General features: G+C 41.4%; 1 protein-coding gene across 6 annotated transcripts in view; it reads right to left on the bottom strand.

Annotated features, from left to right (window-relative positions):
- Positions 1-16464, bottom strand: part of dis3l2 (DIS3 like 3'-5' exoribonuclease 2) — a 260531-nt gene that overhangs the window by 212789 nt on the left and 31278 nt on the right. For all 6 annotated transcript variants that reach the window (XM_080185679.1, XM_080185682.1, XM_080185678.1 and 3 more), the window contains 2 exons: positions 10979-11122; positions 9863-10002 (listed from right to left, as the gene is read on the bottom strand). In XM_080185679.1, coding sequence (XP_080041805.1) covers positions 9863-10002; positions 10979-11122 — 284 coding nt within the window. The remainder of the gene's footprint in view (positions 1-9862; positions 10003-10978; positions 11123-16464) is intronic.

Genomic DNA, 16464 nt, shown 5'->3' on the forward strand with positions numbered 1-16464 from the left:
AAATTTACACCAAAACAATAGCTTGCATTTTAATAACAAATCTGATGTTGTAAAACATCTCAAAGCGTTTTTATAGAAGCATTACCCAACAAAAGCTAACACGAGGCTACATAAGATGATTTTAGAGTAAATGAACAAAAGCCTGACTAAAGGAGCCTCTTAAAGGAGAAACGGGTGTTAGAGAGGCCAAGGTGGAAAGGAAGGAATTTCAGCGCATAGGATCTTGGCAACTGAAGTGAAAACATCTAGGCACTAACCTCTTTTTCACCTCACCCATGTGACATTTGCCTGTTGGCAGGTAATTGTATCACCCTTCTTCCTATCTTGCTCACTCTTCCCTTTGCTGACCACATGGACTTTGCTGGTCAATCAAAAATCACCTTCCTTCTCCATAACTGCCCCCAAATTCTCTGCTCACTTATTGTGCACTACATCACTATAAACAATTAAATTGACATTTTGACTTTGATGCAGTTTTAGCTAATGTTATGATACTTACCTCCTTACTGAAGTCTCACTGTTCCATCCAAAGCAAAGCAGTCATAATTTCGTCCACATCAAATGTCATCTTGGTCTGTCCCCCAACCTCATGCTCCTTCCTTTGACCACCTCATCTTGTTTCACCCTTCTTATCTTTCTTTTAATACCAGCACTAGCTGCAAGTTTTTCACCAAGATATCCTCTCTATTCTTCCCTTTCGCACTGGTATCAAAAAGCTCCAGTCACAGTGATTTCAACCTTCATCTCAATTCAACTGTCTCTTTCTCCTCTAAGCTCAGTAACCATTGCTCTTGTTCTGCACTTTTTTTTTTAATTCAGTGCATGGTCACTTTAATTTGTTTTCAAAGCTGCGCATGCACAGAATTTATCTTGGAAGCTGCACGTGCACAATACCTTCTTTGAAGCTTTCTGGAAAAAACATCTGGGCAGCTCAGCAGCAACATCATTTCTATTATTCCTTAACCTCTCCTTCATGTAAACACTGCTACACTGATTCATCCTTCCTTATTCCCATCATATCAACCACACAAAGTGTAGCCCTCACCACTCACATCCTCTTTCAAAACCAAATCTGTCCCAGGAAACAAGGGGTTGCATGGTGGATAGCACTGCTGCATCCCAACTCCAGAGACCCAGGTTGGAATCCAGCCTCGGGTAACTACGTGTGGAGTTTGCACGTTCTCCTCATGTCTGCGTGGGTTTCCTCTGGATGTTCAAGTTCCCTCTCCCAGTCTCAAAAATGTGCAGGTTAGGTGAAGTGGCCATGCTAAATTTGCAAAACTGCTCACTATTCTAAGATCACTCTCAGAATGTAAAGATAACTTTCAGTGTTTCTTCACTGCAAAACATCTCCCTGCGTCTCTCCTACAACTTCAGAAAGCTTCTGTCCACTCACTTAGCCTGCCTAAGTCCCCTTTCAATCTTTGTGTCCTCTTCACAGCTTACTTTTACATCTAACTTTGTATCACCAGCTAATATTCTAATGAGAAAAGTCCACCGTTGACTGTCATGAGTAGTTCTTAGATTTTCTTTTTTGGCAGTCCCTCCGAATCAGGGATAACTTGCTCCCAGTCCAGGGAGGTGGGTACCGGGGTAGCTGAATAGTCCAATCTTGGAGCTGTAAATTTTGCCATAGGAATGGCAGGTGGTATTTGATCAGTTGTGTGGGTGGGACACTCTGGAATATGTGCTCACTTTCCACTGTTTATATTTGGCCTCCGTGTGTTCCACCCAGTGGTGCTCAAGGTGATTGGTGCCTTTGAGGAGCTTCTTCTCCAGTTTGTACATTCAAAGCCAAGTAGTTCCCATGTGTCGATAGGGATATTGCATTTATTTAGAGAAGCTTTCAGAGTGTCCGTGTAGCCTTTCCTCTGCCCTCTGAGTGACCGTTTGCCATTGCAAAGCTCAGAGTAGAATCTTGTTTCAGGAGTTTTATGTCGGGTAGGTGGAAAATGCGGTCCACTCATCGCAGTTGGTGGAATGTGACCAGTGCCTTGATACTGGGGATATTGGCCTGACACACCTATCTTGCCAGTGGGTTTGCAGGATTTTGCAGAGGCAATGTTGGTGATACTGCTCCAGGGATTTGAGGTATCTGCTGTATATTGTCCATGTTTCTAATGCATACAGAAGGGTGGGGACCACAGCTGCTGTGTAAACCACAAGGTTCGTGTGGATTTGAACACTGTTCCTCAAGTGTCCAAAGACTGCATTGGCACATTGAAGTCAAAGTTGGATTTAATCGTTAATGTCTGCTCATGCCATGAGGAGGCTCCTGAGGTATGGGAAATGAACCACATTGTCCAGGGACTCACCAGGGATCTTGATGGTCAGTAAAGAGGGAGGAGTGCAGTTATGTGTGGAAAAAATTGGTTAGTAGAGAATGTTTGCCTTCTGGATGTTTAATCTGAGGTCCATTCTCTCATATGCCTCAGTGAATGCATATGATGATGCATGACAATAGCTCTGCCTCTGAGTGTGCACACACACAGGCATCATCTGTGTACTACAATGACACAGATTGGGGTAGTCTTGGTTCTGGCCGGGAGGTGTCAGAGGTTAAACAGTTTCCTCCATGTCCAGATTAGCTCCAACGGGGAACTTCAAAGCTCCCCGATGATGGGGTGGAGTGTTGCTGCAAGGAAGATGGAGAAGAGTGTTGGTGCAATAACTGTTTGACCCAAGTTTACACTTGCCTTGGGATCTATGGTGTTTCCGGGTGAGAATCATGGCTTGCATGTCATCGTGGAGCAGGCGGAGAATGGTGATGAATTTCCGTAGGCAGCCAAGTTTGAGGACGATGTTCAACAGTCTCATGACTGACAGAGTCGAAGGCCTTTGCAAGATTGAAGAAGGCCACGTATAGAGGTTAATGCTGTTCCCTGTGCTTTTCCTGGATTTGTTGCACTCTGAAGGTCATGCAGGTAATGTCTTGATATGAATAGAAAGCTGGTTAGCAGGTAGGAAGCAAAGAGTTGACAAGCATGTGTCTTTTCCTGATTGTCAGTCAGTAACTGGTGGGTTTCCACAGGGATCTGTGCTAGGACCCCAAATGTTCACATTATATATGAATGATCTGGAAGAGGGAACTACATGTATTATTTCCAAATTTGCAGATGATGCAAAACTCAGTGAGAGGGTGAGCTGTGAAGAGGATGCAGACTTGCTTCAGCATTATTTGGACAGGCTGCGTGTGTGAACATATGCATGGTAATGCAGTACAATGTGGACAGATGGGAGGTTATCCATTTTGGTAGCAATAATAGGAAGATAGATTGTTACTTGAATAGGTGTAAACTGAGGGAGGTGGATACTCAGCAAGACCTTGGTATCCTCATGCATCAGTCGCTGAAAGTAGGCATGCAAGTACTGCAGGCGGTAAAGAAGGCGGTATAATGGCCTTCATAGCGAGAGGATTTGAGTACAGGTTGTTGCAATTGTATAGGGCATTGGTAAGGCCATACCCGGAGTATTGTGTGCAGCTTTGGTGTCCTTATCTGAGGACAGATGTCTTTGCTCTAGAAAGTACAGCGAGGTTTACCAGGCTGATTCCTGGGATGGCAGATCTGTCATTTGAGGAGAGACTAAGTCAGTTACGGTTATATTCACTGAAGTTTAGAAGAGTGATTGGGGATTTCATAGAAGCTTATACAAGAGCAATAATGTGTGCAATTCACTACCATAGAACGTAGTTAAGGCCAAAACGTTGTATAATTTGAAGAAGAAATTGGATATAGTTCTTGGGGCTAAAGGGATCGAGGGATGTGGGAGTGGGGGGGGGGGGGGGGGGAGCGGGAGGGGTGAAAGAAATCAGGGTATTGAATTTGAGGATCAACTATGATCAAATGAATGGTAGAGCAGGCTCGAAGGGCTGAACGGCCTACTCCTGCTTCTCGTGTCTATGTTCACTATACCTCTTGATGGGTGGAAGCTTCACTGACACCCAAGGAGTAGTTCTTCAGCCACAAGGAGGAAGCAGTTGAGGAAGATTTCCACAATAATTTTTCCTGTGGCAGAGAGTAGGAAACTCCCTCTGCAGTCAGACCCATCTCCTTTCTTGAAGGTGATCACAATTAAGGCATCTCTGAGATCTCCTGGCATGCTCTCTTCCTTCCAGGCAAGGGTAATGGAGTTGTGAATTTTGTCAAGAGCGCCTCTCCACTGTTTTTTAATACATCAGTGGGGATTCCAACTGTAGTCATGATGAGGATGTGCCAGCGTTGGACTGGGGTAAACACAGTAAAAAGTCTGACAACACCAGGTTTTAGTCCAACCAATTTATTTGATAGTAAACTCACAAGCTTTCGAGGGGACTCCCTCTTCGTCAGGTGAATGGAGAGTTCTGGCCTCGGACAGAGCACATAAAGCACAGACAGTTTAGAGATTACCGATTAGAATGCGAATCTTTACACCTAACCTGCTGTTCAAGTCCTAAAGTGGCTGACAATGTGTGTGGAAAGAGCACTGATCACAGGTTAAAGAGATGTGTATTGTCTCCAGACAGCACAGTGAGTGAGGTTTTGCAAACCCAGGCAAGTCACAGGGATTACAGATAGATAAATTGGTTGGACTAAAACCTGGTGTTGTCAGACTTTTTACTGTGATTCCAACTGCCCCAGAGCCCTTGTTGTTTTTCAGCTGACAGATGGCTTTTTCAACCTCTTGGCAGGCTGAGGTTGTGCTGCCATGGTGGCAGGTAGGCTGTTGCAGGGTGGTGTCAATTGCACTTGTGTCGAAAGCCGTGTCTTGATTGCAGAGAACTGAAATAGTTAAGGACTGGATGCTGTAACAATGGGGATCTCAGGGTGAGACTGAAGACAGTTGGAAATGCTTCAGCCTTATGTTTCGCACCGACATGGTGGGTTCCACCATCAATACAGATGGGAAATCATAGAGGCTCCTCCTCCCACTAATTATTGTCTATCACCATCCATGACTGTTTGCAGCAGGACTGCAGAGCTTTGCTCTATTATGTTGGCTTTGGGATCATATAATTACACCTAGAGCAAGCTGCTTCCACTATTTATCATGTATTTAGTCCTGTAGTATGTAGTTTCACCAGACTGGCATCTCACTTTTAGAATGGCCTGCTGCTGCTCCTGCATTTGTAATCCTCATTGAATCAAGGCTCATTCCTTGGCTTGATAGGAATGACAATGTGAGGGTTATTGCTGGGCCATGAGGTTACAAATTGTAGTGGAAAGCAATTTTCTTGCTGGTCATGGCTTACAAAGCTTCATGAATGCTCAGCTTTTTAAGCTGCTAAATCTCTTTTGAATTTATTCCATTTAGCACATTAGTGGTGTCACAAAACACGATGGACAATGAACTCCATTTATGTTGGTTCTGTCATCACCCAGCCACAGATCCAGTCTGGCAGCTCTGTTCATCAGGAATTTGCCAAATCAGTCAATGGTGGCGCTCAGGCAGTTCTTGGTGATACATTTTGAAGTCCCCCATGCATTTTATATCCTTGCAAACCGCAGTGCTTCTTCAAAGTGGTGTTCAACTTACAAAAGTACTGACGTGGGGGATAGCAGGTAATAATTAGCAGATATTGTTACTCATGTTTGACCCAATTTCATGAAACTTCAAGGGATCCACAGTCAATGTTGAGAATTCCCAAAGTCATCCCCTCCAGACGATATAACTCTGTTCTGCAACTTCCTGGGTGGTGCTCTCTGGGTTTTTTGGTTGAAAGGTATAATTCTGAGAATATGACTATGGATGTTGCTCAACTAGTTAGTGGGACAGCTCTCCTAATTTTGGCACAAGTCCTCAGATGCTAATGAGGAGAACTTTGCACAGTTGATTGGGCTGTACACTTTTGTCCTGTCCCGTGTCTGGGTTAATGCCAGGTGGCCCATCGAGTCTATTTTCTTTTGCATTCTGGTGCAAACCACATTGCTTTGGGTCTGGAGTCGCAGAGATCCAAGCAGATGTATGGATGGCATATTTTCTTTCCTGGAGGTCATTTGTGAACCATTTGGATTTTTTTTTAGGACAATCAGTAGTTTCAGAGTCACCATTTTTGAGAGCAGCTATTTATTTGACAGCTATTTAATTAACTGAATTTAAGTTCCCTAGCTGCCATAGTGGGTCTGAATTCATGTCTCCAGATCATTATTCCAAGCCTCTGGATTACTAGACAAGTAATGTAACCGACTTGGTACCACACCCTCTTAAACCAGTTAGATAACTAGTTGGCATGTGAAGGAAGGAGGGTGGCTCAGGTGAAGAGAAATCTAGAAATCCAAAAGTCATGGCAACAGAGCAGTGTAGTGACTTGGTAAAGATAAGCAGGAACGGACACTAAATTTAATGGTAATTCACTTAGAGGGTTGTGATCCTTTGGAATTCTCTACTCCAGAGGTTAGTAGAAGTTCCATTTTTTATTATATTCAAGGCTTAGAACATAGAACACTACAGCACAAACAGCCCTTCGGCCCACAAATTGCACCGATCATATCCATACCAACCAGGCCTATCTATAACTCTCAATCCCACTAAATCCCATGTACTCATCCAGAAGTCTCTTAAAAGACCCCAGCGAGCTCGGCTCTACCACCACCGACGGCAGCCGATTCCATTCACTCACCACCCTCCGAGTGAAAATCTTACCCCTGACATCTCCTCTGTACCTGCTCCCTAGCACCTTAAACCTGTGTCCTCTCATAGCAACCATTTCAGCCCTGGGAAATAGCCTCCGAGAATCCACCCTATCTATATCTCTCAACATTTTATAAACTTCTATCAGGTCACCTCTCAATCTTCGTCTCTCCAGGGAGAGGAGACCTAGCTCCCTCAACCTATCTTCATAAGGCATGCCTCCCAATCCAGGCAACATCCTTGTACATCTCCTCTGCACCCTCTCAATAGCTTCCACATCCTTCTTGTAGTGTGGCGACCAGAACTGCACACAGTACTCCCAAGTGGGGTCTGACAAGGGTCTTATAAAGTTGCAGCATTACCTCCCAACTCCTAAACTCAATCCCTCGATTAATGAAGGCTAGCACACCATACGCCTTCTTGACCACATCTTCCACCTGTGAGGCTGATTTAAGATTCCCATGGACCTGGACCCCAAGGTCCTTCTGCTCCTCAACACTGCTAAGAGTCCTACCCTTGATATTGTACTCCTTCATCCCACTGGACCTGCCAAAATGGACCACCACACATTTATCCACATTGAAGTCCATCTGCCACTTCTCCGCCCAGTCTTGCACCCTTCCTATGTCTCACTGCAAATTCTGACATCCCTCCAGACTATCCACAACACCACCAACCTTCGTGTTGTTGGCAAACTTACTAACCCATCCCTCCACTTCCTCATCCAGGTCATTTATGAAAATGACAAATAGCAAGGGTCCTACAACAGATCCCTGGGGCACTCCACTGGTGACCGACCTCCATGCAGAAAAAGACCCATCCACAACCACTCTCTGCCTTCTGCAAGCAGGCCGGTTCTGGATCCACAAGGCAACAGCCCCTTGCATCCCATGCCCTCGCACCTTTTCAAGAAGTCTTGCATGGGAGACATTACCAAATGCCTTGCTGAAGTCCATGTAAACCACATCCGCCGCCGCTCTTCCTTCGTCAATGTGTTCAGTCACATTTTCAAAGAACTCAACTAGGCTTGTAAGGCACGACCTGCCCTTGACAAAACCATGCTAACTATTTCTGATCATACCAAACTTCTCTAAATGTTCATAAATCCTGTCCCTCAGTATCCTCTCCATCAACTTACCAACCACTGAGGTCAGACTCACTGGTCGGTAATTTCGCGGGCTATCCTTGTTCCCTTTCTTGAAAATAGGAACCACATCTGCAATCCTCCAATCCTCCGGAATCTCTCCCATCTCCATCAACGACACAAAGATCATCGCCGGGGACTCTGCAATCTCTTCCCTCACCTCCCACAGTAACCTGGGGTACATCCCATCCGGTCCCGGCGACTTATCTATCTTGATAGAATTTAAAAGTTCCAACACATCCTCTTTCATAACGTCCACATACTCAATCTTTTCAGTCCGCCACAAACCTGCAGTACAACCTCCCAGATCATTTTCCACCGTGAATACCGAGGCAAAGTACTCATTAAGCACCTCTGCCATTTCTTCCGGTTCCACACAGACTTTTCCCCCTTCACCTTTTATAGGTAGGCAGATTTTGGGTCTTTCGAGGGATATGAGGATTAGAGAGCTGAAATGGAGTCAAGGCTGATGATCAACCATGATCATATTGAACGGCAGTTCAAGGAACCACATGGTCTGCCTCAATTCCAATTTCTTATGTTGTTTGGCGCTAAATAAATTTTGGCTTATACTTTCTGTTCTGTACCTAAAGTCAGTTTCAGCTCAAGACTAATTTGATCAAATTTAATGACAAGCAAAAACAACCAATAATGGTAATTCCACATACGATACATAACTACTGTTTAATTTAAAATTTGGCGCAATTTTTTAAAAAATTCTTTCAGGGCTCAGAGAGTTTTCAGTGTATCTGACAGCACCCAGAAAATCAGCAGCTTTACCAACAGCAGACATGGAGCCTTGCAACAAGAAGAAACAACGTAAAGTCCTTGAGAAAGGAAGATAGACAATCCACCTTTTATGCTCTCAGTTAGTTTTACCAAAATTGCTGTCGTCATTATGTGTATCATATTTTCTTGCCTTTCTTATATTTTTCGATTTAAAATTTAATTGTACAAGTAAATTGCAATCAAATAATGCTATTGTTCCTCCAATTGTTTCATAAACGCACAATATGTTTAGGTTATGTTCTTAACTATTGTGGCTAAAATATTTTGATTTAAAGTTTTGATGTGCCACTTACAAACATCAACTGGCTTATGCCATCAGAGCATCTAATTAGAACCACAGAAAAGTTACTGCACAGAAGTAGGCCATTCGGCCCATCTCGTCCATGCCAGCCCAAAGACAACTTTGTGCCCTTTCTAATCCCACCTTCCCGCACCCAGCCCACAATCCTGTAGCTTGCAGCACTTAAGGCGCAGATAAAAAGTGTTTAGGGATTTTGCATCTACCACCAACTCAGGCAGCAAATTCCAGACACCCACCACCCTCTACACAAAAAAATTCTTCCCCATATCCCCTCCATACCTACTACCACTTATTTTGAATCTATGTCCCCGGTTCTAGAAATCTCCGCCAAGGGAAACAATATTATCCTCCATCTCTTCTCCTCATAATTTTGTACACTGCTGTCAAGTCACCCCTCAGCCTTCTTTATTCCAAGGGAAATAATCCCAACCTGTCCGATCTCTTCTCATAGCTACACTTCTCTAGTCTTGGCAACATTCTTTTAAACCTCCTCTGCACTCTCTCCAGAGTAATTACGTCCATCCTGTAATATGGTACACTGTAATATGGTATGTAATAACTGCACACAATATTCCAGTTGTGGCCTCACCAGTGTTTTATATAATTCCAACATTATATCCTTACTTTTATACTCTATGCCTCTGCTGATGGAGAGCATTTCATATGCCGACTTTACAACTTTGTCTACTTGAATTTAGGGACCTGTATACTTGTACGTCAAGATCTCTCACTTCATCCATCCCTCTTAGTATCGTCCCTATTTATTGTGCGTTTCTATAATTGTTTGACCGCCCTAAATGCATTATTTCACACTTCTCTATGTTAAAATCCATCTGGCACTTTATTGCCGATTCCACTATTGTTTTGAAAATTATAGCGACCCTCTACACTATCCACTAATCGGCCAATTTTAGGGTTAATGGTTTTATTTTTGAGATACAACAGGAAGTCATAGCATTTTAATTTTTACCTCCGGGTTCTTCAATTAAGTGATAAGAGTAGCATACAAACTTAGTTACCTGTATAAGTTCTCCCCTCTTTAAGCCAGTTGAAACATCACTGCTTGACAAATAGTTTTCAAATATCTTCTTCCTCCCTCGGCCAGACTTTCTCCGATTCCGTTTATCATTAGGAGTTGATTGTATAGCTAGATTTTCCACTACAAAGAATAGAAGGCAGGTCATCAGTAAAATTAGTTGTGAAGTATCTTGGTACATTTTTTATTAATGGTGCTATATAAATGCAACTGGTTAATTTGTAGAACTGTTTTTCAGACTTACACATGGAAAGTATTTTTGAGTGGTATATGTGCAGCAAACTAATGCCTTTAAACTGAAGGTATCAACTATATATTCAAAGCTGTCTCCAGACAAAAAGGCAGTTTTTCAGTATTTCTTGTACAATAAATGCTACAAGTCTTCAACCGCATGGTTTTTGGCAAGCTAATGGATTCAATACTTTATAATAGCAGAAGTGTTTATGCCATGTATGAGACTTTGGCCACAATAAACATTACTGCATAATGCTGTTCCGTAAGTGCAGGTTAGGTTGATTGGCCATGCTAAATTGCCCCTTAGTGTCAGGGGATTAGCAAGATAAATAAATACATGGAGTTCCAGGGGTAGGACCTTGTTGCAGTGCAGGCTCAATGGACTGAATGGCCCCCTTCTGCACTGTACTAATTCTGTGATTCTTAGATAATTTATGTAGAATGTCCATAACTTAAATAGTGGCATACCTAGCTGCAAACTGAGAACAAAACACTGGCATCCCAGACAGCAAAATCCTAATGCAGAAAATTTACCTAGTCTTTACATGCTTGTATTCAACTTTAAAACTCTACTACTGCAAATCTGCATTTTATGGCAATATAATCAGATTGAGTCAAAATACAGTCCCGTCAATCTTCCCTCTGATTATTTTCTAATGCTTAAGGGACAACTTAATGGCAAGAGTTTAAGAATCTGGAGGATTTGGGTGTCCAGCTTGACAGCTTTAATTGCTCAGTCTCACCACAAAAACAAAAAAGTTACTGAAGGTTAAATTCAATTATAGATCTTCAGTAAATATATTTTTGGCTTGAGGGAGAAACAACAAAACATCCATACAAATGAGATTTTCTTTTTAAATCATACCTTTATTGATCACAGATTTAAAATTCATTTTCTCAGTTCCTTCCAATGATTCAGATTTTTTTCTTCTGTCAAAAGGTTGATTACTTTTGACTGACTCGTGACTGTGCTTAGTTTTTGGACCGAGTCGTTTCTCTGCAATTTCACCTGAAAGCAATCGAGATATTTAATATACATGATTTTTCTTCCTTTATACTCAAGCAATGGTCTCTATAAATCAAACAGATGATGATACAGGACCAGAAAAATTCCACAGTACATCTACCCAATCCAAAGAACTAATACTTCTCAGCGCCAAATATCTATTCAATGCTCATCTTGAATTGTTTCACATTATCTATCCTCTCTAACTCTTAGTAGTCCATTCTACTTATCAATCTCATTGCAAACTGATTAAATCTAAACAACCTGTGTTTTTTTTTTAAATGAAAGTCTGTGTACTTCAATTTGCAGAAATGCCAAAGCAAGTCCTTTGGTTCAATTCATCTATTCCCTTAATTGACAGCAATATCTCCCCTCACTATTCTCTTTTTCAGAATAAACAATCCCAGGCTTTTCTGTCTCTCCTTGTAACTCAGATGCTTCAAGCTAAGAATCAGTTTGGTTGCCCTTTTTTGCAATGGTCCAAATGTCTGAATTGTGTACAGCAACAAGACTGTCCCAGATAAAGTTGTACTAGTGTCTTGCACATCAATTTATCACCTCCTAGAATTTGTGTTCTTCACCTCTAGCTAATTATCCCAAGATCCAATTGACTTTTATTACTCCTGCTTCACTATGTGCTATTCATTTCAGACAGCCACCCACAAACACCTCCAGATTCCTTTTTCATATTAGTCCTCTACCAGAGGATCAATTAGTTTATCTTTCTACTGTTAATTTTCCTTTTTCTGGTCTTATTACTTTTTCATTCGACCACATTATGTGCCATTTGCCAACCATTTTCCTGTATTCAGAACCAATCTAGATCTCCTTATTAGTTTTGCTTCATTTTTGTTTAAATTTCCTTCCTGCAGTTGTGTAATCTACACACTTAAATAATTTTTTGTAGGGGAACCCAAGTTTCTATGCTTCCTGGCCCCAACAGGAAAGTATAAAAAATATATGTTTCGTCCATTCTGGTTCTGGCTGCTCTCTCCAACTTTCTTCACCCAGCAGTGAAGCTATAACAGCTTCCCACTCAAGTCACCAATTAAATTTGCATTTGAGTCCTGATTTCAAAGGAAGGACGTACATGCATGCATAAAGAAGGATCCCACTGACTTTGAACACGTTCTTCCAACCTGCTCATAAGGCAGATTAAAATTTAGAAGAGAGTCCCCTGTAGCTTTCTGGCCATTAAGTAACATTGGTAAATTAACTTGTCCTCCTGCCAGTTTACTGCAGGGAGATGTGGTTAAAAATGCCCTAGTCTGGCTCTTGTGTCTGGGAGCTGTAAGTAATTTAACTATGGTTTCAACAAAAACTCAGTTCATAATTAAATACAACTTTTAAAAAACTCAAAATTACAGGTGAACAAAAATTCACAGCTTAGCTTCTCTGGTGGATTTGAAAAGCATAAAACGAAAGCTACAATAGGCTTCAGCGAAATCAAAATAAGTCAAACTTCAATGGCTTGAAATTCCAGTTACACCAATGCAGTCAACAATTCCTAGTGATAGAATAACAGATCCCATAAAATAATGCTTATGGTAAGCCAACATTCTGCACTAGTAACCCTGGATCAGTCTAAACTTCTCATATGACTGCGCCAAGCATTCAGAGCAGAATGAGATCACAAAACAGGGCAAAATCATGTTGGGCAAGGCATTATTTGAGATCAAGATCTCTTTGTGAAAGGATGTGCAAAACCAGCAAGAATGGTTAAACCTGGGAGAAAATTATAAGTATTGTGGATCAGAGAGAAAGTGAAGTTGAAACAGCAACTGGAAAACCATGGTGTGAAACAGAAAGTGGACGTCGCACAGGAGTGGGAAATCTCTCAGGTTACCTAGGTCATTGGTAAGAAGGAGTACAATCTAACCACAAAGAGACCTACGCTCATGATGAAAAGACATGGAAAATGGTGATGGAAGCCAATTGCCGCTTGCTTCCACCGTGCTGAGTTCAAACAGGTTACAATTGCATAAGATAACAAGAATGAGGAGGAAAAGGGTGAGACCAATCAATGACAAGGCACTTTTTGCTCAGCTGTGGAAGGCCGGTATAGAACTAGGATTCGACTCATTAAGATTTTACTGTTTATGATCACCATTCTGTACTTTTCAGAGCTAAGCACACATAACCTCTTAAAAACTCCATGTAAACTTCACCTCGGGAAAAAATTGCTATTTGGCCCCTAGCATCCCTTCCAATAATAGAACACGAACTGTTGGAAGCTGAAAAGAAATATTGCATTACTAGTACTAACTGCACAGTAATAATACATCCTGGAAAACTGGTCAGCAGTCAGCACTGCATATGCTGACTGAGACTGTGAATTCAACAAACAGCTCTAGGCAAAAATATACAGCCCAAACCCTAGGCTTCAGTGCAAACAAAACAGCTTCTTCCCTGCTGCCATCTGACTTTTGAATGGACCTACCTTGCACTATAAGTTGATCTTTCTCTACACCCAGCTACGACTGTAACACTACATTCTGCACTCTCTCTTTTCCTACTCTATGAACTGTATGCTTTATCTGTATAGCATTCAAAACACAATACTTTTCACTGTATACTAATACATGTGACAATCATAAATCAAATCAAATCGCCAAGGCCTTCAAGTAAAAACTTTAAGAAAAGGCATTCAAAGACAATGGAGTAGAAAAATTTAATCACATTGTTAAATGTGTCATTTTTTGTTTCCTAAAATTGTATTTTAATTTTATTTTGGTGTTAGAAATATGAATTACTGAGAGAAATGGGCATTGGAAAACATGTAATTTGAACTGCACAGAAAGCATTAGTGATGCGTGTGTGCCTGATATGTCTGTGCAGCATTAATGAGACCCTCCTCTTGCATGGAAATCCCTGATTTCTCTGTACCACAGCATCTGTAGTCACTCTCTATTTAAATACGTTCTGCCTTTCTGTTCTTTCTGCCAAAATGGATGATCTCACATTTTTGCACATTGTACACCATTTGCCCAAATCTTTGCCCACTAACTTAACCTTTCTTTGTCTCCTCCTCACAACTTTTATCTCTACCTATTTTTGCATCATCAGCAAATTTAGTACCAATATACACGGTCCTTTCCTCCAAGTCATTAATATAGATTGTTAATTTATTGAGGCCACAACACTGATTCCTTTAGCAACCCACTGGTTAATTTGCTAACCTGAAAATGTCCCATTTACCTTGACCCTGTTTCCTGTTAGTTAGCCAATCCTCTGTCCGTGCTCGTCATCCCAAAAATCATGTGCTCCTACCTTGTGTAGTAAGTAACCTTTTATGTGGCACTTTATTGACTGCCTTTTAAAATTCCAACCATTATTCATGCACCAGTTGTTCTTTATCCACACTGCTTGTTACATCCTCAAAGGACTCTAACAACGTTGTCAGACACAATTTCACTTTCACAAAAGCGTGTTGACTCTATCTGATTATATCATAATTCTCTAAATGCCCTGCTACTACTTCTGTAATAATGGATTCTAACATTTTCCCAATGACCGATGTTAGGTTAAATAGCCTATAGTTTCCTGCTTTCTGTCTCCCTCCTTTCTTGAATAGAGAAGTTACATTTGCAGCTGTCCAATCTGGGAATTCTGGAAGATTATAAACAATGCATCCACTATTGTTCCAGGCACTTTTTTTAATCTTCCAGGCTGGAGGATTGGGTAAGTTTTAAAGATCAACAGAGTTACTAAAAAATTAAGAAATAAAAGAAGCACAGAATATAAAAACGGATAACAAAAGTTTGTATAAGTACATAAAAGGAAAGTGAGTAGCTAAGTGATTGTTGGTTCTTTGGAGGAAGAGATTGGGGAGTTAATCGTGGGGAACACAAAAATGGCAGAGACGCTAAATCAATATTTTGCCTGTTTTCATGGTGGAGAGCACTAGTATCATCCCAATAGTAATAGGTGATGCAGAGATAATAGGAAGCGAGGAACTTAGAACAATCGTTATCAATAGGGAATTGGTATTCCACAAACTATTGGGATTAACGGCAGACAAGTCCTAAAATATTAAAGGAAATGGCAGCGGAGATAGTGGATCTTTTGGTTAATATTCCAAAATTCCTTTGATGTGGGAAAGGTTCCAGTGGATTGGAAAAATATGAATGTAACACCCTTTTTCAAAAAAGGGAAAGAGGCAGAAAGGAGGAAATTACAGACCAGCTAGTTTAACATCTGTTGTTGGGAAATTGTTAGAATCCATTATTAAGGAAATAATAACAGGATATTTTGAAAGTCAAAACGTGATCCAACAGAGTTGGCATGGTTTTATAAAGGGGAAGTCATGCTTGACCAATTTGCTAGAGTTCTTTGAAGATGTAACCAGCTAAGTGGATAATGGGGACCCTGTAGATGTAGTACATTGGGAATTAAAGAAGGCCTTTGATAAGATGCCACACAGAAGGTTAATGTTGCATGGTGCTAGGGGTAATTTATTAGCTTGAATAGAAAATAGTCTAACTGACAGAAGGCAGAGAATCGGGATAAATGAGTATTTTTTCTGGTTGGCAAGTTGCAACTATTTGGATGCCAAAGGTTCAGCCCTCAGGCCCCAACCTGTATTAATGGCTTGGATACAGGGATAGAAGAACTATAGCCAAATTTGTAGGGGATGCTAAAATAGATGTGGTAGTAAGTTGCAATGAGGAAATAAATTTACAAATGGATAAAAATAGATTAGGTGAGTGGGCCAAAATGTGGCAGATGGAGTTTAGTGGGGATAAGTGTAAGGTTAGCCATTTTGGTTGGAAAATGGAAAAGCAGCTTATCATCTTAATGGAGGGAGACTTTGAGGTAATTTGATGCATTGAAAACTGGTGTGCAGGTACATCCAATGATAAGGAAAGCAAATGGAATTTTCACATTTATAACTAAAGGATCAGAGGATGAAAGTACATAAGAACATAAGAACATAAGAAATAGGAGGAGTAGGCCACCTAGCCCCTCGAGCCTGCCCCGCCATTCAATAAAATCATAGCGGATCTGTCGTGGCTCAGTTCCACTTTCCCGCCCTCTCCCCATAACCCTTAATCCCCTTGCCGATCAAAAACCTATCAACCCATGTCTTAAAAGTATTTAGCGAGGTAGCCTCCACCACTTCAACTGGCAGAGAATTCCAGAAATTCACCACCCTTTGAGTGAAGAAGTTCCTCCTCAACTCCATTCTAAACCACCCCCCCTTTATCTTGAGGCTGTGCCCTCTAGTCCTACTGTCCTTTCTGAGCGGGAAGAGCCTCTCCACCTCTACCCTATCCATCCCATTCATTATCTTCTATGTCTCAATGAGATCTCCCCTCATTCTTCTAAATTCTAACGAGTACAAG

This window comes from Carcharhinus amblyrhynchos, chromosome 3 (genome assembly GCF_965287045.1).
Source record: "Carcharhinus amblyrhynchos chromosome 3, sCarAmb.v2.hapA, whole genome shotgun sequence".
Classification (NCBI taxonomy): domain Eukaryota; kingdom Metazoa; phylum Chordata; class Chondrichthyes; order Carcharhiniformes; family Carcharhinidae; genus Carcharhinus; species Carcharhinus amblyrhynchos.